Source organism: Erythranthe guttata, chromosome 13 (assembly GCF_056151865.1).
Source record: "Erythranthe guttata isolate IM_541 chromosome 13, IM_541, whole genome shotgun sequence".
NCBI classification, from domain to species: Eukaryota; Viridiplantae; Streptophyta; class Magnoliopsida; order Lamiales; family Phrymaceae; genus Erythranthe; species Erythranthe guttata.
The window spans coordinates 1,536,729-1,563,887 of NC_142545.1; the positions used below are offsets into that span (position 1 = coordinate 1,536,729).

Consider the following 27,159-nt stretch of genomic DNA (forward strand, 5'->3'; position numbering starts at 1 on the left):
AATCATACTAGAATCATAATATTACAAGAGTTCTATAATATAATATTCTCTAACACGCCCCCGCAGTCGAAACGTGACGAACGTGAAGACTGGACAATCACTTGCTAACACTGAAGATAAAATTAACCAAAATATATTCATTGGCAATTTTATTAGAACTCATCGTAATTAGGCCTCGTTTGCTTACGCTATATTGAATTAGATTCGATTAGACTTTAGATCTATTCTCTACTAATTAACTAATTACATAATTAGTAATATTTTCGGTAAATATATTACTGTTAATATATGTGATTTTTCAGTATTCATGTCCTAATTCATAATATTTATAGACAAAAATCATATTTTTTGTCCTATTTAAATACTATACCTACAAAATTAATCACACGAGTATCGCAACAATCTATATAGTACGGAAACTTCAATTTCTTAACGTATCCGTGTTTCGGACACATTTCGTATATGGAACACGAGGACACATGTCTGACACTTTATCGGCTATTTTGTAATTTATGAAAAGTTAGAAATATGTTTGGATAGGAAATTTTCAAACACTTTTATTTTTATTTTTATTTTTATTTTTTTGGCCAAAACGTTTTTATTCCATTAAATACTTTAGAAATTAAAAGGGGTACTCGTTAAAAAACTTGTGGGTCCACACAAGGAAAATAGTACCCCTACAAACGAAAGGGATGAAAAACGGGACAAGCAAAGTCCTATACAATCTATTACAAAAAGGCCTAAAAATACGGCTACAAAGGAAAAAATAAAAATTACAAAGCTTAAAACGACTAAATGCTAAAAATTGCTGGAAGGCCCCGGGCGGGGGTGGAAGTGCAAATACACTAAAATGCCACTCCCAACAGCTGCATCTTTGTACCAATTCCGAAAATTGCATAAAAGGCCCTAGGCGAGGATGGATGTGCAATAACCAAAAAGCTGAAATGCATGGCGGCTGGCGCTACTTAATTCCATCAAACACTTTTATTTTTTATTGCTTTCCTAATTATTTACATGATTTAATTATGAATTGCAAATTGATGGTTGATAATAATGTTTATTTTGAATATATTTGTATCAAAATATATAAAAATAATTAATATATAAATAAAATTTAAATATGTTTATATAGTATATTTATAAATATACCCTTATACTTATTATTTTTACATGTTTCCCCCAAATTTACGTATCCCCATTTTAGTGAACAATTGGTAGCGTCTGAGATCCAACCCATTCGAATGCAATATTAAGGTTTAAACACATACAAAATAAATGAAGTTTATTGGGCAAACCCAATCTTTATAAAACTTAAAACCCATTTTATTAGAAATATTACTGCAAAAAAATCAAACCACACCAAATCAAAGAGTAAACTGCAAAATGTACCCCAATGTAATCTCTAAATAGCACAAACCTCCCTGTGATAAAGCAAAAACCCCCCTGTGAAATTTAGTCCAAGGCAAAAACCCCCCTGGTTGACTTGTGTGTGGCTCACTCGCGGGTTGCGCGATTGGGAGTTGGTTTTTGGACGTGAAATGACGAAATTGACCCTTAAAATGTATTTATATGTATATATATTATATATGTATATATATTTTCTTTTTAATTTGATTGTTTAAAAATTAAAATATTGTTAAAAATAGTAAATACTTAAATTGAAAAATTATTAAAACCTTGTTAATCAAATTAAGTATATATTTTTTTAAATACATAATAATGAAATTTAAGTTTTCTTTTGATGTAGGGATAATTTAAAATATATACAAAAATTATGTGATAATAAAAATAGAAATAAATTAAAGACCCCAATTGTACCCTTATAATTAAGATATAACAAAAATAAAATAATTAAAATATTTAAAAAATATAAGAATTTATTAATTGCAAAATTCCGGGGGTATTTGGGTCTTTTTATATGAAGTCAACCCTCAAATGAGTAATGGGCCGAGTGTGCTATTTAAATAATTTCACATGGGGTTTTTTGCTAATTTATTTATCATAGGGGGTTTTCGCTATTTAGAGATTACACAGGGGTACTTTTTGCAGTTTACTCCCAAATCAAAGTTTGTATAATCAGTTATCGTGGCCACCCTCATTCGATGACATTATTAGGTGAGAAATGATAAAATACAAAACAGTTGCACATATTAAAATAATATACTTATACTACGTACTATGTCAACCCTAACTAAGATTATCATCAATTTGACAACTATAATAATTGATCACTTGCTCAAATTAACAACTATTAACATACAGCTAATTATGTTCAAGCCGCCCTTATCCCAGCTCGATCGTTCTCGTGTGTGTATATATATGCACATGCATGATCCTCATTACACACCAACAAAACAAAAACACAACAAATATTTAGCTTGTTTGAGTAATCATTAGTTCCAATGGCTTTCAGTAAGCAAATTCTTTTATTTCTTGTACTAGTTGGCATATTAAACATATCATGTAATGCTCAAGGATTGAAGCTTGGCTTCTACAAGAAGACTTGTCCATCTGCTGAGGCGATCGTGAAAAAGGAAACTGCTAGTATTATGGCCGTTGCTCCAACTCTTGCCGCTCCTATTCTCAGAATGCATTTCCACGATTGTTTTGTTAGGGTATGTTTACTTCAAATCAAATATCTCATATTGCATTTCCATTAACATATATGTGTGTGTATATATGTATATATATATGAAGTAATAACTTTTGTTTTGCAGGGTTGTGATGCTTCTATTCTATTGAATTCGACAACCAATAATCAAGCTGAGAAAGATTCATTTCCCAATCTATCCCTTAGAGGATATGGATCCATCGACAGAGTGAAATCCGCAGTGGAGAAGAAGTGCCCCGGTGTTGTTTCTTGCGCTGATATATTAGCTCTTGTTGCACGAGATGCAGTTTCACTTGTAAGTACTACAAATGATTACATATATATGTAAATAAAATCTCATTTATATAAAATTATACTTATTTATTTGTATGAAATGTATAGTTGAATGGAGCATCATGGCCAGTACCATTGGGAAGAAGAGATGGAAATGTATCAAACAGCACAGAGGTTTTGTTCAATCTTCCACCTCCCTTTTTCAACATCACTCAATTGAAAGCTAACTTTGCCTCAAAGGGTTTGAATGCAAAGGACCTTGTTGTTCTCTCAGGTAATAATTATATACTCCGTTTGTTGCAGAATATTTGTCTATTCGCAGTATTTTTTTATTTTATTTTTGTCCTAAATTATTTAATTTATCACTTTTGAAATTCATTAATGCATTATACATTAATTACATTTTTTTTATTTTGTCATCTATCGCTCTTTAATTAATTGAAAGACAATCAGTTGAAAGACAAGTTATTTTTGTCATTTTCTTGTAACTAACAAAACAGGGTATTTTTCTCATTTTCTATATTTTCTTGTAACTAACAAAAACCCTAAATTTGCAGGAGGACACACTATAGGAACATCGCACTGTTCGAGTTTCACTAACCGCCTGTACAACTTCACCGGCGTTGGAGACAGTGACCCTTCATTGGACTCAAACTATGTTGCTCGTTTGAAGACAAGATGCAGTGCAACAGATACCACTACACTTGTCGAAATGGATCCTGGAAGCTTTAAAACATTCGACACCGAGTATTACACTCTTGTTGCTAAAAGAAGAGGACTTTTCACATCTGACGCGGCTCTTCTTGCTGACAGCGAAACTAGGGCTTACGTCACAAGCCATGCTACTCCTCAAGGGTCAAAGGATTTCTTGAAGGACTTTGCAAAGTCAATGGTGAAAATGGGCAAGATTGGTGTTTTGACAGGGAGCCAAGGTGAAATTAGGAAAACATGTGGTTTCATTAATTAATTAATTAATTAATTAGTGGTGTTCGCTGGGGAACTAGCTAGTTGTTTCAATTTGTTGGTTGGCAGGTGATTTTTGTACTCGTTTTTCTTTTTTGGTTGGTATTTGGTTTCTTTGTATTGGTTCAGACAATAATGAAGTTGTTCCTATCATATTTGAATAAGTAAAATAAGAAATCAGTGAAGTATTCCTCTTGTACTTCTCAATTTGGATCGTGTATTCCAAATCGTGTGAAAATATGTATAATCTAATTTAAATTATGTATTCAATTAGTTATTAGGACAAAATGCAGGCTTCAAGCTTCATTCCTTCCTCGCCACGCAGCAGCCGATTTCTCCTCTCCCAAAGTTTCCAGCATACAACGACAGAAAGACGGAAAGCTTCCTTTGGAAGCGAGCTTGTGAAAGAGTTCAAACCAACTCCAAAAAGAGAGGTGTTCCGCCACCTGCCTGATTCGTAAACATATAGCTAATGAAAATATTTGAGCTAATAGCACACAACCCCCTGTGTAATTTCAAATTTCAAAAAAATTCCTCTTGTTAAAAATATCAGCAAGGACCCTCTTATGTTGTGTTTTACGAAGCACACCGCCCCTTAATTCAAAATAAATGGTTGACTTGTATGCAATGATTAAATTACCCCTAATAAGTTTTTAGTAATTTTCAATTTTAAAAAAAAAATGAAAAAAAAAACATCACACAAATAGAGAAGAATAGTTGGTGACAATGGTGGGCGGGGAATTTTTTTTTTTTTTTTTTCCAGATAGGAAGAAAATAAGTGCCGCGGCGGCAATTTTCGCTGGACGAAAATTGTGAAGCTATAGTAGCAGTGGTGGCATTCAAAGGCAGCAGTGGCGGCAGCGTTGTGTAATCAGAGAGTCGGCTTCGAGTTTGGCGGAGTAACTATGTAGTGACGGCAAATGATTCTTCGAGTTTGACATTTTTCTTCTTCTTCCTCAGGATACGAATTAAGTTTCACAAATTGGAAGAAAATGCTATGGAAATTGGAAGAAAGTGCTTTCAAGGGTTGTTTTTTTTTTTCTTTTTTTTTTTTTTGTTTGGGCAGGGATGTGCCGAAAAAGTTTGAGACGCCGTTTTTCTTCCCTTTTGTTTTCTTGGATTTGGAATAGAAATGAGCTTCATGCTTAGACCTGGGCTTGGTTGATGGTTTTTGCTAGAAAAAACCATGGTGAAAAAAGTGGAGGGCTGCTCTTCAGGTTGAAGAAAAGGGCTTACTTGAAAATATGAAGGACTCAATTGAAAATCTTAAAAATTTTATTTTGGTACTTATGAAATTTCTGGTTGCATTTTGGTATTTTCGTGTCAAAAAACAAACTCCCACTCGCATTCATGGGGAGTGAAGTGCACGGTCAGCTCTCAAGGGCTTTATTGCCTTTGACTAATTTTTATAGGAGGATATTTGCTATTTTTTTTAACACGAGGTCTTTTTCAACAATTCGAGATTACAAAAGAGTGGTTTTTGCAAAAGACCCGAAAATATTTGTATGTAAGCGCGGGGGTGTAACTAAGGCACCCCAAGGGGGACTGCCGCCCCTCGTGGAGATATTAATATTAAATGATACATTTCACTCATAGCTTAAGCTTTTGGTAATAACCACTTCCAATTTTATGATGTAAAACAAATAAAAAATTCAAATTAAATTTATTCCAATACTATGCATTGCACGAGTTAAATTACTGGTATTATATAATGAAAAACTTATAAAAGTAGTCTCAAGAGATTTTCGGCAATCATGAAAAAGTAATGTTTTATGCTAACCACATTTCAATAATTACTAGTATGGAGTAGTTGACAAGTAATGTTTTATGCTAACCACATTTCAATAATTAATCAAATCGAACATGAAAAATAATCTATATATAATATAAAAAGAGGATCTATGCCCTCGATTGACACGTGGCAAATGATAATGTCATTTATCAAAATTGCTTAGTTGGAGTTCAATTGATGAGGTGGATTCTTCAATTGATTATGTGACATTTTTATTTAGGTATGTTTTTAGTTCTTTCCTATTTTACATTTACACAGTGACGGAATTTGCAAGGGGTGTTTCACAAAACAGTCATTAAGGAATTGGAGTTTGATCCCGGCGAAAACCCTACAATGTTCAAGTATATATGCTCTGTACAATAGTAGAATTTAGAGAATTCAAAAGACTTGCTCGTGAGTTATGAATATACTTAACTTTGATTGTGAGATTTTCGAGTATCTATATATAATATAAAAAGAGGATCTATACCCTCCAAGATTTTTTTTAGATACTTGGTATTAAATTTTTGGGTCCATTTGATATACACCATTAATATGGAAAATATATAGGGATAGGTCCACCCCTAAAATTCTTCCTTTGAGATAACCCCCTGGAGAGGCAAAAGTACTATTGTGCCCTTATATCCCATTTTTGCCCAACTGCATTCAGTATTTTTGCTAACTGTATTCAGCATTATGGTCAAATGCAATTAGCATTTAGACCTGCATTTATCATATTATCAGATTTTTTAATAAAAAATTATAAATTATTTTTTTATTATTATTTTTTATATATACCTCTGTTGTATTTTTAATTTTTTAATTTTTTTAATTTTTTAAAATTGTTTAATTTTTTGTAATTTTTTAATTTTTTTAAATTCTAATTTTTTTTTATTTTTTAATTTTTATTTTGTTTCAATTTTTTGATAAATTTACGGTATTGAAATTGACTACACATGACTATTGTATATATATTACATATGATTATATAAAAAAACTTCATCTACACCAAAAACAAAAATTCACAATTTAAATCTTGATATTATAAATTAATTAATACCCAACAAAAAATTGGAAAAACACAATCATCAATATCACTATACATCAGAAAAAACACATAACTTATATAACAATATATTACTACGCGTTACTACACGTGACTACATATGACTAGATGTATATGACTACACGTGACTATATATGACTACACGTGACTATATATAACAATATATGACTACACGTGACTATATATGACTACACGTGACTATATATGACTACATGTATATGACTACACGTGACTTTATATGACTACACGTGACTATATATAACTATATGTATATGACCACGTGTGACTATATATGACTTGATAACGCAAATCTCTCCTACACTGAAACAAGTACAAGTACAGCCAAGTTACGATCGGGAAAAACATTCTGCAATTGCATTACCCGTGCTCTTATTGGAAAAAAAAACCATAAATCAAAAATCATTAGAAACATGGTAAAAAAATTTATTTAAACGAAACTAGAATTCACACGAGCCTATGGCAAAAAACTATTAAACCTTTCCATCAAAAGAAATGCAAGAAGGAGGGCTCAAGCTTGTATACTCATTTTACCTACTTCTTTCTCTCTCCGTAACACGGATTTTTCATCATCCTGCACAACAAAATTTCATATGTCAAAGACACTGTGTATAACATATAAATTTGAACTCTGTCTCACCGAGCACAAATATTTTCCGTCGGCTCGATTAGCCAAAAAGATAGAACACATAAGAGAAATCACGTCCACTTAATCCTCAAATTTCAAACCATCGATTCAAAATATAGATCAAAATACACAATAATATATGCATATGTTCTTCAACAAAATAACAAATCATCAACATCATCACTCTTCATTAAAAAAAAAACCACATAATCCAGACATGACTATATGTTACTATATATGACTAATACATGACTATATGTTACTATATATGACTATAGTAACATTAATATATATGACTATAGTCATCCATAGTGTCCTATAGTATGAATGAATTTCACTTCATAGCACAATTTTCCCCATAATTCCTTACTGTATAGAAGTAGCAAAAACAACAATCCATGTGACAAAAAAATACGAGTTAGAGAAAATGAACATAAAAATGGAAAATGCAATTATGCACATTTGAGAGTTGACTTTTAAGGACATAATAACCATTAGACACTTCGGCCAATAACAGCCAATAATAGAGAAAACCACATCATTTGCATCTTCAAACTCCAAACCTACATTGAGTGTCTCTATTTTGTTTGGAAGCAAAGAAACACAATAAGATCGGACTTCTGATTCCCACATTACACTTAAAAATAGTATTCTCAACAAAATAAAAAATAAAATCCTAGATCTAGTGTATTTCACCAACAATCAACCATAAATAAACATGTATGATGCTTATTATATACACACATACACACGTTTTAATGCGTGTAATATGTAAATAGAGAAGAACTGTAAGAGAGTGTACCAGAGAAGGGTGATTTAAGATCACTGAAATCGATGTCGAGAATAAAAAAAAAGTATTTGAAATCTGATCAATAGTTTCTCAGTAGCGGCGGCGATTGGAGGGGTCCAAGGCGAATGGATCCGTCGGAGAAGAACGGATCTATGAGGTTTGAACATGTCCGACGCCATTGATACGACACCGTACTTCATCTTCTCCGTCGAAATCGAAGAGCGGCGCTTGCGAAATCATGCGGATTTGCGAAGGGTGGATCGGCAGCGACGACGGCGACTTTCCCTTCTCTAAGATGAGATGGTTTGGATTTTTTTTTTAAAATTGTGTGAAGATGGTTGCGGCGGCGACGACATGTATGGAGCTGGGCGGCAGTTGTGGACACGGGGTCGGATTCATAAGGGGGGGGTGGTGGTGTGGTCGGACAATATAAAGGGATTGATTATTGCTTTATGGTCCATCATCTGAATCGGTGCAATTAAGAAAATGGATTTAACAAAGCTAGTGCTTCTGGTGTCAGGGTAATAAAATTCTACCTAATTTCTAGATGGTGGAGCAGCTCTTGGAGGCGGAGGGGATGTGGGTGGGGGAGAAGATTAGGGTTTATCTGGAGAATCCAATGAGAGAGATCGGGAATGACCTTATTTCCCAAAAACTGCATATTAGCTAGCCTATTAAGGGTAAATCAGTCATATCACATGGTCTCAGGGGGGTCTGACAAATTAAGATCAAAATTTGGGTTTTTGACTAGGGTAGAAAAAATCATTGGACCTCCTCATATATATTTTGAAAACTAGGGGGTTATCACTCATTTACCCTAAATTTTTTTAGTATTACTTTTGGCCCCCCAAAGTTTTTGTAAATATTTGTCTTAACCCATTTTTTTTTTTTTTTTTTTTTTTCTCCAAAATCTTATATAAATTATAGATAAATATATCATATTTAATATAAAATATAAAATAAGGTGGTTAAAACTTGTATTATTTTAAATAAAATTTATGAATATTACTTAATTTTGAATTTTTTATCAACACCTTAAAAAAAAATGAGATCGTGCCATGAATCTCCGAATTATTAAGTGCAATATATTATTAGAATAATTTTAATTAATTTAGATTTTTTTGTGATGATTAAAATATGATATATATATATATATATATATATATATATATATATATATATATATATATATATATATATATATATATTCAAAAGTTTAGTTTCCCCCCCCCCCCCCCCCCCTACATTTTGATCCTGGTTCCGCCCCTTCATTTACACAATCATTTAATAATTATCACATATTTATATATAATATTTCATGAATTCAATATCCTATCATTTCTAAAAATGTTATATTTTTTATAATTTTAATTTTCTAAACTATATTTTTCGCGTGTTCTTTTTTTAAAAATTAAGAACACTCGATTTTTTAACGAGTATTCGATTTTTTATATCATATTTTACACACTATTTTTTTTATAACGAAATAATCATAATTATATCTAATTATTTATACACGGTTAATTAATTGTTTTTATCTCACGTTTTAATTTAATTTTCCGAAATATATTTTTTGATTGTCCTTTTTTTTAAATAGAACACTCATTTTTTTATGATCTATATTTTCGAATTTTGTTTTTTTAATAATAATATTCAAAAATAATAATAATACTAATAATTATTATTTTTACAAATCATTAATAATTCAAATAAATATACCAATAAATTAATTAATCACCATACATGGATTTGTTTTGTTTAAATATGTTGCCAACTTAATATATATGTATTAATTTAATTTTATAAATATCAATAACTAAACCACATTTAAATTTTGAAATTTAAATTTTCGGATTTCAAATTTTGAATTTCAAATGTTTTATTTACTATAAATTGTCAATCAATTTCCCAATTTTATGTCATATAATTTGTTTTCTTACCTATTTAAGTTGATTTGTTTTGATTCATATGGTTAATTCATGAAAAATATCTAATTAATCAACAATAATTGGTTAAGATGATAACATTAAATGTGTATTTCCATAATAACTTAGTATTTACCTTTTTATTATATAAAACCCAAGAATAAATACCTCTCATTTCAATCTATTCCACTCACTCATACTCTCCACCCGAATTTTACACTCACATAAAAATAAAATAAAAATAGGTCATGCCCGAAATGGCTGCAAAGAGGAAATGTTATATTTTTTTGTAATTTTTGTTGTTCATATATTCATAGTTTTACATGTTCTTTATTTCATTATTTTAATATAATGAATGTGTCTAATGGTTATTTACACATTTACATGTATTTAGTCTAACATGTTATTTGTTGTTTGTTTATGTTATTTTTGTAGATGTTATGGATAACATTGACCTATGTGCTATGTGTGCCGACATCGATTGCGTCAAAGTAGTAGAAAGAATTTCGTGAATCTCATATGAATTGTGCGAGAAAAAATACTCATTTTTTTCATTCCTTAAAAGACCGTCATCGAAGTGATAAACGTAAAAAATAATATGCAATTAATAATTTCCTATTCTTTATATATGTCTGTAATTATTTTTAATATTGTTTCATCAAACTCATTTAGTATATGGTTATATATGCAATTTTGCTATTTAAAATTTTATATATTTCATTTTTTAATTTGTGTAAAGTTGGATCACCTGTTCATTTTTTGGCTTTGGAAACATATTGTTTTCGTCTTTTTTACTTGATTTGTTTTACTTAACTATATTATAATATATATATATATATCATCACTAATTCATTATAATAATTATATTGTTTTATAATTTTACATTAATTTATTTTATTAATGCATTATCATATTAATGGAATGGTAATATGTCAATTAATCGAATAAAATGTAATATTGAGTTGTCCTTTTTAGATACTCAATCTTAGGAAATTATACATATATTAATGGAATGAAATATAATTAAATTTTCATAAATAATTTGATATTTGGTATATATATATATAAGTAATATATTTCAATATTATTCCATTAAGTATTTAATTAATTATTTAGTTAATAAAATGCATTATTAACTAGATTTTTATTTTTTATTACATTTATTTACGAATTAATTATTTTAATAATTTTTAATTATATTAATTACTTTATTTATTTAATTTTCTTCGCATCTTTCGCATCTTTCATTATGATGTTTTTTTTTATATTTTCTATAATGTTGTAACATAAGTACCTGTAATAATTATTTCTCATATCAACTTATACTTTAGAGAGAAAAAAAATAATATCTTACATTATCATAAAATAATAATTTGATTTGATTTGTTTGATATTCTTATGAAAAGTATTGATTTTAAGGATATGATTAATGATTTGGTTTGATTTGTTTGATATTCTTATTAAAAGTATTAATTTTAAGGATATAATTGATCATTTGATTTTATTTGTTTATTTATTTTTTGTTATGTTTGCCTTTATTATATACAAATTGATATTATTTCGGTTTCTATTTATTAATGTATCAAATCAATATATGTATCATGCTAAATAAATTATGAGCATTATTTTGTACCTAATAAACACGTAAAAGTGGTAATATTTTAAAAACCATGCTTTCATATCTTTACTTTGACTTTGTTATATCAATTAGCCATTTTTACGCGATGTAGATTAATTGATTTGATTGTTTGGTTATTTTGTTATGTTTCCTTGGTTATGTTATTTCTGATTATGTTTAATACATTACTATTTAATGTTATTATCAAATCAATACATGTGATTTGAATAATTTTTCAGTACCCCTAACAATCGTATTTATTTATTATGCATCTCAATAATTTCAGATTCTTATTAATTTTAATTGTTTGAGTTTGTTTGATTTGTTCTAACCGAGTAACACAAAAAATAATAAAAATATTGTTTCCTTAAAGTTATTTTATTAACTTATTTAGTATGTGAAAATTAAGTATAAATACCATCAACACAAACTCATTTATCTCATTCTTTATCAACACATTTTGTTATGATCATGTTAAACCAAGGTCCTCACCTTAAAACTTTTTTTTTTCATCTTTATATTTTGTAATATCATAATGCGATCAGTATTGTGCGATGTGCATGCATGCTCGCTTTGAATCATTTTATTTATCGTCAAATGTTTATTACGTTATCTGTTTATTATGTATGCGTATGTATAATAATCTAACGAATCATTGTTTTGCTTTCCTTTTAATTTTCATATCCATGGATAACATCGTGTGTGTTATATGCGGCGACGTCGGTAAGAGAGAAGCATTGGGGCGTTGTGTAGAATGCAAAGATATGATTTAAATATATTATACGGATGGATTTTAAAAACTTTTACTTCTGGTTTCCATCTTTGATTATACATTCAATAATTGTAAGTTTAGTTTCGATGAAGAAGAAGTTGAATTTAATGAAGGTGATAATGTAATAAAAAATACTAAAGTAACTCATGTATGTATTTCGTTGTTTTTAACAGAGATTCTTATATGATTTGTTGAATATATTTAAATAAATCTTCATTAGTTTTTTTTATTTTCATGTTATAATATTAATTTGTACGTATCGTAAAATTCTTTTATTTTTATCATTTATTTAATATTTACATAAAATATGATTAGTTTGTAAGTTCATAATAATTTTTTGCTATTAATCTTTTGAATCTTTATGTACATGACATTAGATTCACCCTTCTTCATTCACTGTAATTCCAATATATATTATGATATATTAGCAACATTGTGCCTAGATGTATTTATGGCAATGTTTGATTTTGCATGTTTTGAAATAAGAATAATTATTTGTGCAAGCATATTAGAATTTAGAAGTACTGTTTTTGCTGAAAAACCTATACTTACTAGAGAAATATATAAATTACATATCAAAAATTCTACATTGAGCACGAAATGAAAAAACACATTAAAAATATTATGCGAAATATATAGGAAAATATACATATGTGAAAATGGATGTTGTCAATCCAGCGAAGACATTATGTGTGTGTATTCTTTGGATCATTAAAAAACATTTTAGAGAAATTATCTCTTTCCCTAAAACAAAATGGTTTGATATTCCAATGAAAAGAAACCGACGTGCAATATTACAAGATTGATTTTTATGAAGTAGGTCTCGATTACGGATTTGTTGAGATTGCAAACTGAAATTTGAGAAAGATCTAAGATATCATTAAATAACAAAAAATATTAAATGTATATTAATATTAACTTTCATTATATATTACAAAATAAGCATATATATATATATATATAAGTAATTAATTAAATCGTGTTTACAGTTCAATTAAAATATATCATATATGCCAAACTTTGTAATTTGATCATACTTATTTTTTATAGGTTTTGTTTTGATAAAGTTTTTTTTATATATTGATCGAAACAATGTTTTATTTCTCTCTTGGGAATTATAATTTAGTTTTTATATCACATATATTACATTTTATCAAACATTTTGAATTTGAATTTTAATTCCAAGAGTATGCATGATTATTAGAATCTTAATTTTAAATATAAGTTTGTAAACATTCATATATTAGATTTAATATAGTTGAAATGTACTTAAATGTACATAAAAATACAGTCAATATTTACTATTCTTTATGTTTATCTTACTGTCGAGTGTCCACTCCAATGAAATTTTATTTTTTTAATTAAGGTCATTTAGTAAAAATTGTATTTTATTTCTTACACTTTTAGGTGATTCGTGTTTTAGTAATGTGTATCACTGATTGTATTTGAAAAATAAAAAATGTGCATGCTATTCGCAAGGAATTAGACGAGTAATAGGCGATATCAATGCATGTGTTGTAAAACACTACTTTGATAATTAAATTCCGTGTTAAGAATTCGAGTGACTTGGACGAGATAGTTGTACCATTTGGGTCAAATAATGTTTATTTTTTGTATCACAATTTTATAATTTATTATATTTAACTCGATACTTAAATCAAATGAAACATATATTATTTTTTAAGTTTTTGGATTATATTATATTTTCATTTCTTTAAATTGTCCCATGAATCGTATTAGCACACCCTCTTTTCATTCATAGAGATATTCGATTTACATTATCAACGTGTTTTAGTCATTAATACATTTTAATCTTAGAATAAATTCCCGTGCATCGCACGGGTAAGTAACTAGTGGTAGATTAATTAATCAAAGGATCTTGTTCTTTCAGGTAATAATTATATATACCCCATTTGTAAAATATTTGTCTCTTTGGGATTTTGTTTTTTTTTTTCAAAATTATTAATTTGTCAATCTAGAATTCCAATAATGCATTAATTGCACTCTTTTCAATTTTTTTCATTTATCTTTTTTAATAGAATTCCAATGTTATATTTTTCGCATAAAAATTAATGTAATTCCAATGATGCATAAATCGCACTCTTTTCAAATTTTTTTCATTTTTCACTATTAATTGTTTTAAAGTGAATCAGTCCGGCAACAATTCATGACAACGGTATTTTAATTATTTTCTATATATATATATATATATATATATATATATATATATATATATATATATATATATATATATATATATATATTTTTTAATCAGTGCATATAGTTACCGATTTTCTTAATACATAAGAAATAATAAAAAAAAAATGAGATATATTGTGGAACTGATGGAGTATAAGGGGTGGAAATCGGAATGGAATTTCCAAATTCCGCCAATTCTGATCCGAAATATCCGAATTTGGAACCGTAGTTTTCATTCCGATTTCCAAAGTTCTGATTTTCGATTCGATTTTAGTTCCTAATATTTCTATGATTTTTCAAAATAAATAATGTAATTTTATGTTATGTTTTATGATTCCATAATATAACTTGTGTTATATGTTATATGAAAAATATAAATACTGAAGGGTCAAATAAATTAAAACCTTAGAAAAGATTAATTGGTATAAAAAACTTTATGTTTCGTGATAAGAAAATCTATGTTTCAATTTGTTGCTCCTACATGTGTTTTTATTTGTTGTGTTTTGTTGAAGTCTCTTTTGGATTTTATTGCATTTTCTAGTAAAGTTTCAAAAAATAGAAAAATATTGTGAAAATTTTCATTATATCCGAATTCGGAGTGTAATTATAAACTAATGCAATTTCCGAAATCCCGCCTGCTTCAACTTCACAGGCATAGGCGACGACAGTGACCCTTCACTGGACTCGAACTACTTTGATTGTTTATTAGAATGCATGCCAGCTGGAATGCTGGATTAGTTTGAGCTATAAATAGCAATCTAATTAACTCTGTGATCTATCAGAAATAATGAAATCTCAAGTATGAAATTTAATATGGTATCAGTTTGATACAAATGAAATATTCCGATGATTCGCTTCCGTAAGCCAAAATCTTAGGGGATGTTTGTTTCTATTTCCAAAACTCATTTCCAGTTTTATACTATTCATAAAACTGAGATCATGTTTGTTTGATAATTTTATCCGGAAAATCTCATTTTTTCTTCTCAAATTTCTATTGAAAATACACTATTCATACTTTTTTCAATTTCCAAACCTACTAAAACCTACTAACTAACCTATATATTTTATTCCACCAACTCATTTCTCTCTCCTTCTATTCATCACTCCTCATTAATATTTACACTCTATCTCCTCTCATTTCTCTCTCCTCATTAATATATACACTCTCTCTCCTCCCAATTTCTCTTTCTTCTTATAATAATAATTATAATAATAATTATAATAATAATTATAATAATAATTATAATAATTATTATAATAATAATTATAATAATAATTATAATAATAATTATAATAATAATTATAATAATTATAATAATAATTATAATAATAATTATTATAATAATAATAATAATAATAATAATAATAATAATAATAATAATAATAATAATAATAATAATAATAATAATAATAATAATAATAATAATAATAATAATAATAATAATAATAATAATAATCACTTTCATCATCATCAATCATTATATTCTACTTTTGCACGTACTTTCGTAGAGAAAATTCACCACAACCAAACATATTCTCATTTCTACACCTACATAAAACTAAAAATACTCCTTGATCCAAACATATTCCCATTTTCTACACAAAAACCAATAAATTACTTTTTCCATCAGAAATTTTCAAAACTAGAAATTCTCATTGGAAACATAACCAAACATCCCCTTAAATTCTTCGAATTTTCGATCACGTATTTGATTGTGTTATCATTTCCAGAAGTTTTCTCTTCTGCGTTTTTCTTGTTCGATCCACTCCGGATCGTGATCTAGGGAGACGAACAATCGATGTTCACTTGTTGATGATCCTACAGGTCAATATTTCTTGAGTCCATCGGAAGCAAGAACTGTTGAACAGTCGACGTTTAGTTGCTGCCAATTGAACTTAAGTTCAGTGGTGGAGCCAGGATTTTTCATCTGATCAGTGGACTAAAGGTTTACGGGTGTTTGGGAGCAGAGCCCCCGTTTTTTTTTTAATAGCTACTAGCATTTTTCCCCGTGCGATGCACGAGGTAGCATTTCAAAATCAAAAACTGGCCTATTTTTAATAAAAAATAAAGTAAGGCTTTTAATAAAATGAATGAGTTTATGCTTTATTTTATTTAGTTTATGTTAATTTATTTTAAAGGACTGAATGATATATGCTTGCAATGTTCAACCATAATTTTGGATGCACAAGATTTTCGTTTCATTTTATTTTGTAAGGATTTTTATTATATATGATCTTATTAAAATTTTATTATATGATTTTTATATATAAATGTTGGGATAAAATCGTATTTGAATATATTTTTATATATGTTTTGAGTAGTTATAAATAATATTTAAAATTATAATACATCAAATGAAAAAATCGATTACATCCGACTTATCGCCAATTAATCACAATTGCATCGATTAATCGTGAAGCGATGACTAATCGCCTCAAACCCGATCCCCACCTTTTACGACCTTGATGATAACTGACATCATCAAATAATGCTTACGAACGTAAAAGATACTCGAACAAAATATTAATATAATGTCTCGGGAGTTTTAGCGCTAGTCACCCCTGTGAAATCTCTAATTGCTGCAAAAGCTCTCGTGTTAAAACAATTAGCAAGGTCCCGGTGCACTCGCCATTTATGCATATGGGTGAGTTTTTTACATGCAAAGACTCAAATACCCTTTAAATTTAAAATTCAAAATTTATAGATTCATCCCAAAATTCTATAGACCCAAAATGAAAATTTTAATTTTTCCAATGCAGCCCCTGATATTTTCTGAAAAGTCCTCTTCAACCTGAACATGAAGGCTTTCCTTTCCGTCGACCCTCTCTCCAGCCATGGCCTTAAAGGGTCCCAACATTTTTGGTGAGAACACATTTTAGTAGGGGGAGACGATTTGCGCCACCGCGAAGGGTGGTGAAAAAAAGGGAAGGGGAAGGGGAAGGGGCAAATGTGGCGGTGGTGGTGGTGCGGCGACGGAGGTTGGGGGTGTGTACACACACGGGAAGGATGACAACTAACAACTCTTTTTTTCATCTTTTTTTCTTTTTTCTTTTTCATATATCCTAATATAGTTTTTGTGTATTTTTGTTTTTTTAAATTGAAATATTATTAAATTCAGTAGGGTTAGTTTTGTCATTTAACTTGAGTCAACGAGTAAATAAGGGAAAAATACAGTTTTATCCCTCAACTATGCACTTATTTCACATTTGGTCCCTCATGTTTCAAAAATTAACATTTTTAGTCATTTCCTTCGATCTTCCTTTAAAAATAACGGAATCGAGCGTGTGTCCATCACTGCATTAACTGATAACTAACGGTAAATTAACGGAAATGACCAAAAGTGTTCAATTATTGAAGCATAAGGGATCAAGTGTGTTTTTTATGAACATGGGGGACCAAACGTGGAATTAGTTCAAACTTGAGAAATGAAAACTGAAATGTTTGCAATAAATCTCATTTAAGGAGCGGCGAGCTAAATAAAACACAATATAAGGGATCTTTTGCTAAATTTTTTAACAGATAAGTTTTTTCGACAATTAGATATTAGACAACTCCCAATCAATTATATAAGGGGTCTTTGCCTATAGATCTAATGTCTGGCCAAGTTAAAGAAGAAAAACAAATCAAAACAATACCTAACAAATCAAGACAACTCCCAATCAAATAAAAACAAATCCTAAACAAAACAAACATATAAAAAAAATAGGGTATTAAATAATTAGATACTGTTGAAATGTGGAATATTGTATTATTATTTATTAAGCATTCGAAGCAAGTTAATTAATAAATAAACTTATATTCAATGAAGTTGCCAAGTAATTTAGTTCATGCTAATCACATCTTAATTGCTTAATTAGTCAAATGGATCTCGTGGAGAATATATGACATGAATATATTTCTTGAAATCGACTTTTAATCCTAATCAAACAAGTAAATCGATATCTTTTTTATTTTATTTTCAAATTATGAACAAAAACTGTACAAATGATCGATACTGCGTTACATGTGCTAATTTTTAAATACTTATGATCTATATAGTCACCCTAATAAAGATTTTTTTCAAATTAAAAAACAAAAAATAATTTGTCACCAAATCAAATTAGTTAACAACTAATTGTACAACAAAATTATGTTGAAAGCCTCTCCCAGTGTATATATATATATATATATATATATATATATATATATATATATATAGACGCACATATGATACTCATTGAAAGCCAACCAAACAAGAAACAACAAAAAAATTTAATTATTTTGATCACATTTTCCTCAATTGTATTCCAATATAATGGCTTTCACTTACAAGCACGTTATTTTTAATGTTCTTGTTCTCCTTAGCATATTCAACACGTGTCATACTGAAGAGTTGAAGTTTGGCTTCTACAAGAACACATGTCCATCTGCAGAGGCTATCGTGAAACAAGAAACTTCTCGTATTATTTCCGTTGCTCCTTCCCTTGCCGCTGCTTTTCTCAGAATGCATTTCCATGACTGTTTTGTTAGGGTAATATAATTTTTATAATTATTATACATACCTTATACATATGCATGCATGTAAACGCTCAGTCGTAAGCTATATACATGTTTGCAGGGGTGTGATGGTTCTGTGCTACTAGATTCAACAAGAAACAATAAAGCTGAGAAAGATTCGTTTCCGAATCTATCCCTTAGAGGATTCGGATCCATCGCCAGAGTGAAATCCACCGTTGAAAAGCAGTGTCCAGGTGTCGTTTCTTGTGCCGATATATTAGCTCTTCTTGCACGTGACGCAATTTCAGATGTGAGTTGATAAAATTCAAATGGATCTCCATTTCTACCAAGTTAAAAAAAAACAAAAAAAAATTCGAAAAAAGGTATTTATATTCATGATTAATCAATAACTTGTTTAAATATATTTGAGCGCAGAAGCACGGAGCTTTCTGGCCGGTACGTTTGGGACGGAGAGATGGAAGAGTGTCGAAGAGCTCCGAGGTGTTGGCTAATCTTCCGGCTCCTAATTTCAATATTAGTCAGTTAAAAGCATCATTTGCTTCAAAGGGTTTCACCACAAAGGACCTTGTAGTTCTCTCAGGTAATTATTAGAGCCTCGTCTCTTCCATCGCAACCGTTTAGGGCCCCGTCAGAGGCGTACGTAGTAATTTTATTGTTATTTAGTAAATTAATTATTTTTGAAAAATATAAAGATATATAATAAGTAGAAATGGTCGTGCATGCAGATAATTACTAAAATTACTCGTCAGGATACGCTTTAGTACACACGTCCCGAATGAGTATAAGTGTTCGTCAAACTTTGTTCCTTAAACTAATACAGTTAAATCTCTATAAATTAATACAGTCGAGACTAGGAAATTCTATTAATTTAGCGAATTATTAAATTGTTGAGTTAATAATTTAACACGTTTTCACCGAGTCGGGACCGAGAGAAACTATTATTTAATCGAGGTTATTAATTTATCGAGGTTCTACTTCAGTAGACTGAGCTGCTTTTAATAATCAATATCGAATAGTTTCGTTCGATTATATTTTTAAACCCTCTCCTACCTCAATATGCATGTAGGAGCCCACACCATAGGAGTATCCCATTGCTCGAGCTTCTCTAACCGGCTATACAACTTCACCGGCAAAGGAGATAGCGACCCGGCACTGGAGTCGAACTACACTGCATTTCTAATGAGAAGGTGCAAGCGAATGGATGTGGGATCGTTGGTTGAGATGGACCCGCGGAGCTATAAAGTGTTCGACACTTCGTACTACAAAGCTGTCGCGAACAAGAAAGGACTCTTCACTTCCGATTCGTCTCTTCTTGCTGACGGTGAGACTAGGGCTTATGTCACGCGCCATGCGGCTACTCCTGATCGCGGATTAAAGAGCTTCTTCGGAGATTTTGCCAAGTCTATGGTGAAAATGAGCGAAATCGGTGTCCTCACGGGGAACCGGGGTGAAATCAGGAAAACGTGTTCTTTTGTTAATTGATGAATAATTCATTTAATTGATTAATGATTTGTTATTAAATGTGTCTTTCGATCGATCACTAGTTTGTTTTAATTTGTATTAATGGTTCATTAGGTGATTTTTTCTTCTATTTTTTTTTTGGGGGGTAAATTAGAACCGCTCCCTAAAGGTGTTTTTAAGAAAAAAAAATCCCTCGTTTTTTTCATAATTATATCCACCACTGTAATTTGTAGATTTCTTACATTAACACCCTTTTGTAGGGGTGGATGAAGAAATTTACAAAGTGCAAGGGTTTGGATGTAATTTCTCAAAAATTAAGGAGTTGTTTTACAAAGCGCTATGGTGTTGTTTTTCGATCAATCTGGATCGTATTTCTGTTAGAGTGGGTGACAACAAGTCAAGTTGTGGTTGTGGTCATTTCCCCCCTTTCACCCTGCCGCCGTCGTCGCCTCCTGTCCTCTTCCTTTCTTCTTTCATTTTATTTCACCTGTTAAAACCTTACAGTTTTTTAGTACGAACTATTTGGTGAGAAAATCTCTTCAGTGTCAAACCTAATCCAAGCGAAAAAAGATTGGCCAGAATTGCCCCGGCAAAGGATTTTAGTGAGACCACATAACTGTTCTTAGGAGCTTACGTTTCGCGAGTAAGTAATTGAATTCCTTTTGTTTAACTAAGATTAAATTATTTGAGTACTTTATTCGTATAAATATTATTCGATTTAATTTAAACACGTTATCAAGCATACTATTTGATTATGTTTATCGATTAATTTAAATTTATAGAAATTGCATGATAGCAAAAACAATTAAAAAAAATTATTGTGTTATTCATGTCGATTCCCAACAATTTCAAAATCAAGCGGAGACAAAGTATATCATAAATATTTGCTTAGTTAAGTTCTAATTAGATCAATAATTCATAAATGATGAAAGACCATTTGAAATAAATTATAAGGGTATATTACGGCCACCCCTGAGGTATGGTCAAATTACGAAAAATTCTCTTCTATTTGGGTAATTATAACTACCCATCAACTATGAGTCTTCTTACACGTCCACCATTGCGGTGTTAAATTTAGTGGAATCTTTCTAGATTATATGGAATATTCTCAAGTTTGTACCCGTTTTATCCCATTCGAGCTCCACATTTTGAATCAAGATGATCATAAGATGTGTTTTTTTGGCTTGTATATAGCAGATTGTGGTGTATCATAAACTGCATTTTTGCGCAAAACGAATACAAACTAGAGAACATTCCACGGAATTTAGAAGATTATGTTAAATTTGATACCACAAGAGTGAACGTGTAAGAAAATTCATAATTGAGAAGTAGTTGTAATTACCCAGATATAAAAAGTTTTTTCATAATTTAACCTTACCTTTGTAATTTACCCTAAATTATAATCCTAGATTGGTCGTTGAATTGAAGTCATTTTATATAGTAGTAGGGTCGGAATGGGCATGGGCAGTTGGGGCACGCGCCAGGGCCCAAAACATCATAGGGGCCCAATTGCTTTTTTTTCTTTTCCTTTTTTATTTTGTCGTTCATTTACTTACATTTAATATATTAAAGATAAATTAATATAGGAGGTGATAAATGTCCTTTTTGTTTTTTTTTTTAATAATACCGTTTCAACTTCAAGTAATTTTGACTGTTTTTTAGTCTGAATTGGGTAAAACTTAAAACACAAAATTTGTAGTTTTTCGAGTTAGATTTCCAGTTCAACTTGAATCACCAAGATTGGAGATTGGATGTGAAAGTTATTCATGAATCAATGAACACTTCCCACAAATTTGATAAGTTGAGTTATCTAAAATTCAAAACATAACTCATCCATGTATCTTTGTCATCCGACACCCAAATTAGCTAACTTGTGTTGAATTAGAAAGCTAAACATACAAAGGGCTACAATTTCCGCGTTTTGTATTGCTAAAGTCAAACTAGAAAATTGTCAAAATCACATTCCAAGTCAAACGATATTAGTAAAATGCAAACGGCATCTAATATTTCAGAATATTGATGGAAGTGGGAGAAGATGTTTAAAATGAGAATTTTGGCTAGGAGACGGGTTTGGGAGGATGGGCGACGGGAAGAAAGGAAGACGGGTGTGGACGTTTTTTTTTTTCAATGATTAAGTTATATTTAGAAATATAGAACGTAAGTGAAAGAATGAATTTACCCCTTCAAATCTCACGTGTAAATGCACGTATTTCATATTCCGGCCAAACTTTGCCTAAAAATTTCTGTTGATGGCAACATGCAGCGAATTAACGAGTTCAGGTAAAAGCGTACAGTTTTTTTTTTTTTTTTTGGAGGGCAAAGTGCAAAATGGCCATAGTTTAGGGAGCTAACGGTTTTTTACTCTATTATTTAATTTTGATTTGTTAAAATCTTCGGATGATATTACAAATGATATTTATTAATCAAATAATTAGCTGTGAAATCATAATTAATTAATCAGTTGACCTTACCAATCATTACTCAACTAACTGTGATAATGTATAAATAAGAAAACCAAATTGAATTTCAAAGCAATCAAGTAATTGGACGTATGGCTGGCAAACGCATGCAACCTGCATTAGCATATTATTAAAACTAACAAAACATTGTTTTTCCCCTAATTGCAACGTCGACCCCGGGGCGGTGGGACCCAAGCTTTGCATGGGGGCAGCAGCCTCCCCTTTAAAAAACAATTGTTTTTTTTAATTGTTTTTTCTGGTTATTTATATTTTATACATTATTTTGTTTTTGTCACCCTAAAAAATTATATTGCTTTTAGTGTGTGATTTCTATGTTTAAAATAAAATTATGTTTTAGATTATACCTATTTTAAATAAATTTAAAAAATTAAAATGCTTACATGTTTATTGTTTGTTTTTAATTTTAAATATATCCCGAAAAATTAATTTGGAGGAGCTGCCCCCAAAATACAATTGAAGTTATTATCCATATATCAAATCTAGTTTTGAATTCGAATTTTATAAAATTGTAAGTGACAATACTTTATAAGTCATCGCAAATGAGGATTATCGACAGTGCAGTAAGTTACAATAATTTATAGGGGTAAATCAATCGAATCGGACCGAAATTTTTAGTACGTGCCACATACCGAACCTAAAATTTGGTTCCGTCTATGGTATTCATGTCCGGTATACCGTACCATACCGAATACCGAAATATTTAATTGTTATAATAATATATAAAATACTTTTAGATTGATATTTTTTTTTTATATTATGTAGAAATTAGCCTCTATTGATAATAATTTGTTTTTAGGGCCAATTATTGAAATTTGAATGTCAAATTCAAGAAATAATTAGTTTTAATATATTTTCGTACATTTTTTAAAATATTAACATATATTTTCAGCTTTACCGGCACAAAACCGAAAAAAAATCGAATTAATTCGGTAAAAAACCGTACCAAATCGAATAGTTCGATCCAATAAACGGTACAAGTTTTTTAAGTATTGTTCGGTACAGTATTACCGAATGAACACCCCAAGCATAATATTAACACTAATTTTCATTTGTGACTATTTTTTGATCTAACGTGACAAACTTGTCCTATCCCAAAAAAAAATATGTTTTCTTGTAGTGACTTTTGCATGCATGGTTGGTAAAGATTCAGTCTTCAGAAAAAGCATCTTCTACAATTTGGTATTAAAAATTTAAATATCCAACCAAGCATAACAATAATTACACTACCAGTCAACCTTTATATTTCACATAATGAATTATAATATATCAAATATTAAATTGAGCCATGACAGATATTCCTCAACGACATAACTCTGCATGAACAAGTTTGTAAGAAAAATAGCCCGCATGGGTGTAGCTCAACTGGTTCCGGAGGTGGTAAGTTGGTGCAAGGTCCTAGGATCGAATCCTGGCAGCCGCAGTGTGGGAATTTCAACTCCAATGAGTTGGTTCCTTGTGGGCACCAGGTCCGGGTCCGCTACCTTAACGGGCCGTTGAGTTACCATGATTTACATTCCTCCATCAATCCTTGTCGGGCCAAGGGATGGGGGCCCTGGGGGCGAGGGATTTCGCCTTTTGGTGCAAGTTTGTAAGAAAATATCCAACTATTTAAAGATGCTCAAATCTCTTCTAAGACAAAAAAAAAAAACCTAAGTCATACAATATTAATCTCTTTCCCTAATTTGAGGAAAAAGATTAATCAATTATTTTAATTATGGCAATAATTACAAAGCTTCTTTTTCTTTGTTTTCTTGTCTTCTTCTTTCATCATGCTAATGCACAAAACCTTGCACTCAATTTCTATAGAAGGACATGCCCTTCTGTTGAATCTATCGTAAATCGGACGACTGCGAGTTTCATTTCCCGTGCACCGTCTCTTGCTGCAGCACTCCTCCGGATGCATTTCCACGATTGTTTCGTTAGGGTACGTTCTTCATATTTACTACTCTCTCCCTCTTTTTTTTTTAAATTAAATTAGTTATTATAATAACCGTCGCGTTTTCGGCAATTGCTATGATGATTTATTTCCCATGTATTTCTAGGTATTTACTTTAATTGATCAAAATTATTTTCAGTTCAACATATGCATACTATATATTAAATTCCAAAAATGGTCTAGATATAATAAAATGTCGTTGTATATACACACACACACGCGCACACGCGCGCGCTCGCTCGTGTTTATATATATGCATGAATTTAATTCATGTTGATATACAGGGATGTGATGGATCCGTACTTTTGAACTCGACCGCAAATAATACGGCTGAGAGGGATTCGATACCGAACCTGAGCCTTAGAGGCTTCCAAGTAATTGATGCCGTAAAAACTGCAGTGGAGAGAAGTTGCCCTAGAACAGTTTCTTGTGCCGATATTCTTGCTTTAGTTGCTCGAGACGCAGTTTCGCAGGTTAACTTCATTTTATGTAAAAACTTACTCAATTCGTACATATTTTAACCAGTGTATTTCACCAGGTGTAGCACTAGCTAGGATCGGACAACGTTTATATACACACGCATTTATATGTGTATTGAGGTTTCTCTTACATATGTACGTTTGTTATATAGATAAAGGGACCGTTTTGGCAAGTACCGTTGGGACGAAGAGACGGAAATGTGTCGATTTCCAACGAGGCGTTGACTAATCTCCCACCTCCGTTTTTCAACGCCACTCAGCTCGTGGCATCATTTGCTGCAAAGGGATTAGATGTTAAGGATCTTGTTGTCTTGTCAGGTAAAATCAAGATTTAAAAAAAAATAAAAATGGAAGAAAAAAAATGGAAAAAATACAGTTTCCGTCTCCCAAGTTTCCACCAATTTCACATCTGGTCCCCCATGTTCACAAAAAACACATTTGGTCCCTCATGTTTCATAAGTTCAAACTTTTGGTTGTTTTCGTCAAATTTCCATATAGCACTAATGGAATCAAGAGTGTGCGTTGCACTGACTTAACTGACGGACTAAAGATAAATTGATGGCAAATGACCAAAAAGTGTTAATTTTATTGAAACATGAGGGACTAAATGTGATTTTTTGTAAATATTGGGACCAAATGTGAAATCCGTGCAAACTTGAAGGACGAAAACTGTATTTTTCCCCAAAGAAAAATTATCAATGTAACTAACTATATCATTATTAATTTTTCAGGAGGGCACACAATAGGGGTTTCACACTGCTCAAGCTTCACGACCCGAATATACAACTTCACGGGAAGAAACGACGCGGACCCCACAATGGACCCGAACTACGTGGCAGCACTAAAGGCGAGATGCCCGCCTACGGACACGACCACCATAGTTCAGATGGACCCGGGTAGCTTCGACAGATTCGACACGGATTACTACACAATCGTAAGGAAAAGAAGGGGTCTTTTCGAGTCGGACGCAGCTCTGCTACGCAACAACGTGACCAATGCGTACGTGCAGCAGCATTCGAGTTCATCGGGATCGTCCAGTTTCTTTCAGGACTTTGCTGCATCGATGGTCAAGATGGGCCGGATTGGGGTGCTGACCGGAACAGCTGGTGAGATTAGGAGGATTTGTTCTGTTGCTAATTAATTAATTTATTTATTTTAATTTCTTAAATTTGTGTGGAAGTTTTTAGGGTAATCAATAATTTGTGAGGTGGTTGAGATCATTTAAGGGTTTTTTTTTTTTTTCTTTTAATGGTTTGTAATTGTATGTCATGAATAAATGTCTTCTACTTGAAAGTAAGTAATAAAATTATGTTATCTTTTATATTTTCTTCCTTTGGGCTTCAATTGTTGTGTTGGTATTAATATATATTATATAGTATATGTTAAAAGTAATTTATTTGAAGAGAAACAAAATTTACTTACATAGAAAATCGTGGTAATATAGAAACTGGAGTAATTAGATCTTACATCTGGATATTTGTATTGGGCTGGCTATGTAGCTCGACACGGAAAAGGCGACGGGAAAATGAAAAAACGGACACAGGAAACGGCATGTCCCAAAAATGAGGATATGGGAATTTGGGGAAAACCTGTAAATATTAAAAATGTAGGGATATATTTATAAATATGATATATAGGCCGATATAAGTTTTTATTTATATCTCAAAAAAA

General features: G+C 30.6%; 3 protein-coding genes across 3 annotated transcripts; all 3 read left to right on the plus strand.

The window, feature by feature from the left end:
- The first annotated feature begins 2,268 nt into the window (after nucleotides 1-2,268).
- Nucleotides 2,269-4,054, plus strand: LOC105972034 (peroxidase 27). Its single transcript, XM_012996968.2, has 4 exons — nucleotides 2,269-2,615; nucleotides 2,718-2,906; nucleotides 2,993-3,158; nucleotides 3,442-4,054. Exons 1-4 carry the CDS (start codon nucleotides 2,403-2,405, stop codon nucleotides 3,849-3,851), a joined length of 978 nt encoding a protein of 325 aa, XP_012852422.2. The 5' UTR covers nucleotides 2,269-2,402; the 3' UTR covers nucleotides 3,852-4,054.
- A 14,875-nt stretch (nucleotides 4,055-18,929) lies between these two features.
- Nucleotides 18,930-20,614, plus strand: LOC105971963 (peroxidase 27). Its single transcript, XM_088811817.1, has 4 exons — nucleotides 18,930-19,145; nucleotides 19,233-19,421; nucleotides 19,547-19,712; nucleotides 20,199-20,614. Exons 1-4 carry the CDS (start codon nucleotides 18,930-18,932, stop codon nucleotides 20,612-20,614), a joined length of 987 nt encoding a protein of 328 aa, XP_088667943.1.
- A 4,069-nt stretch (nucleotides 20,615-24,683) lies between these two features.
- On the plus strand, nucleotides 24,684-26,811 carry LOC105972087 (peroxidase 27). Its single transcript, XM_012997022.2, has 4 exons — nucleotides 24,684-24,997; nucleotides 25,294-25,482; nucleotides 25,641-25,806; nucleotides 26,220-26,811. Exons 1-4 carry the CDS (start codon nucleotides 24,788-24,790, stop codon nucleotides 26,627-26,629), a joined length of 975 nt encoding a protein of 324 aa, XP_012852476.1. The 5' UTR covers nucleotides 24,684-24,787; the 3' UTR covers nucleotides 26,630-26,811.
- The last annotated feature ends 348 nt before the right edge of the window (nucleotides 26,812-27,159 follow it).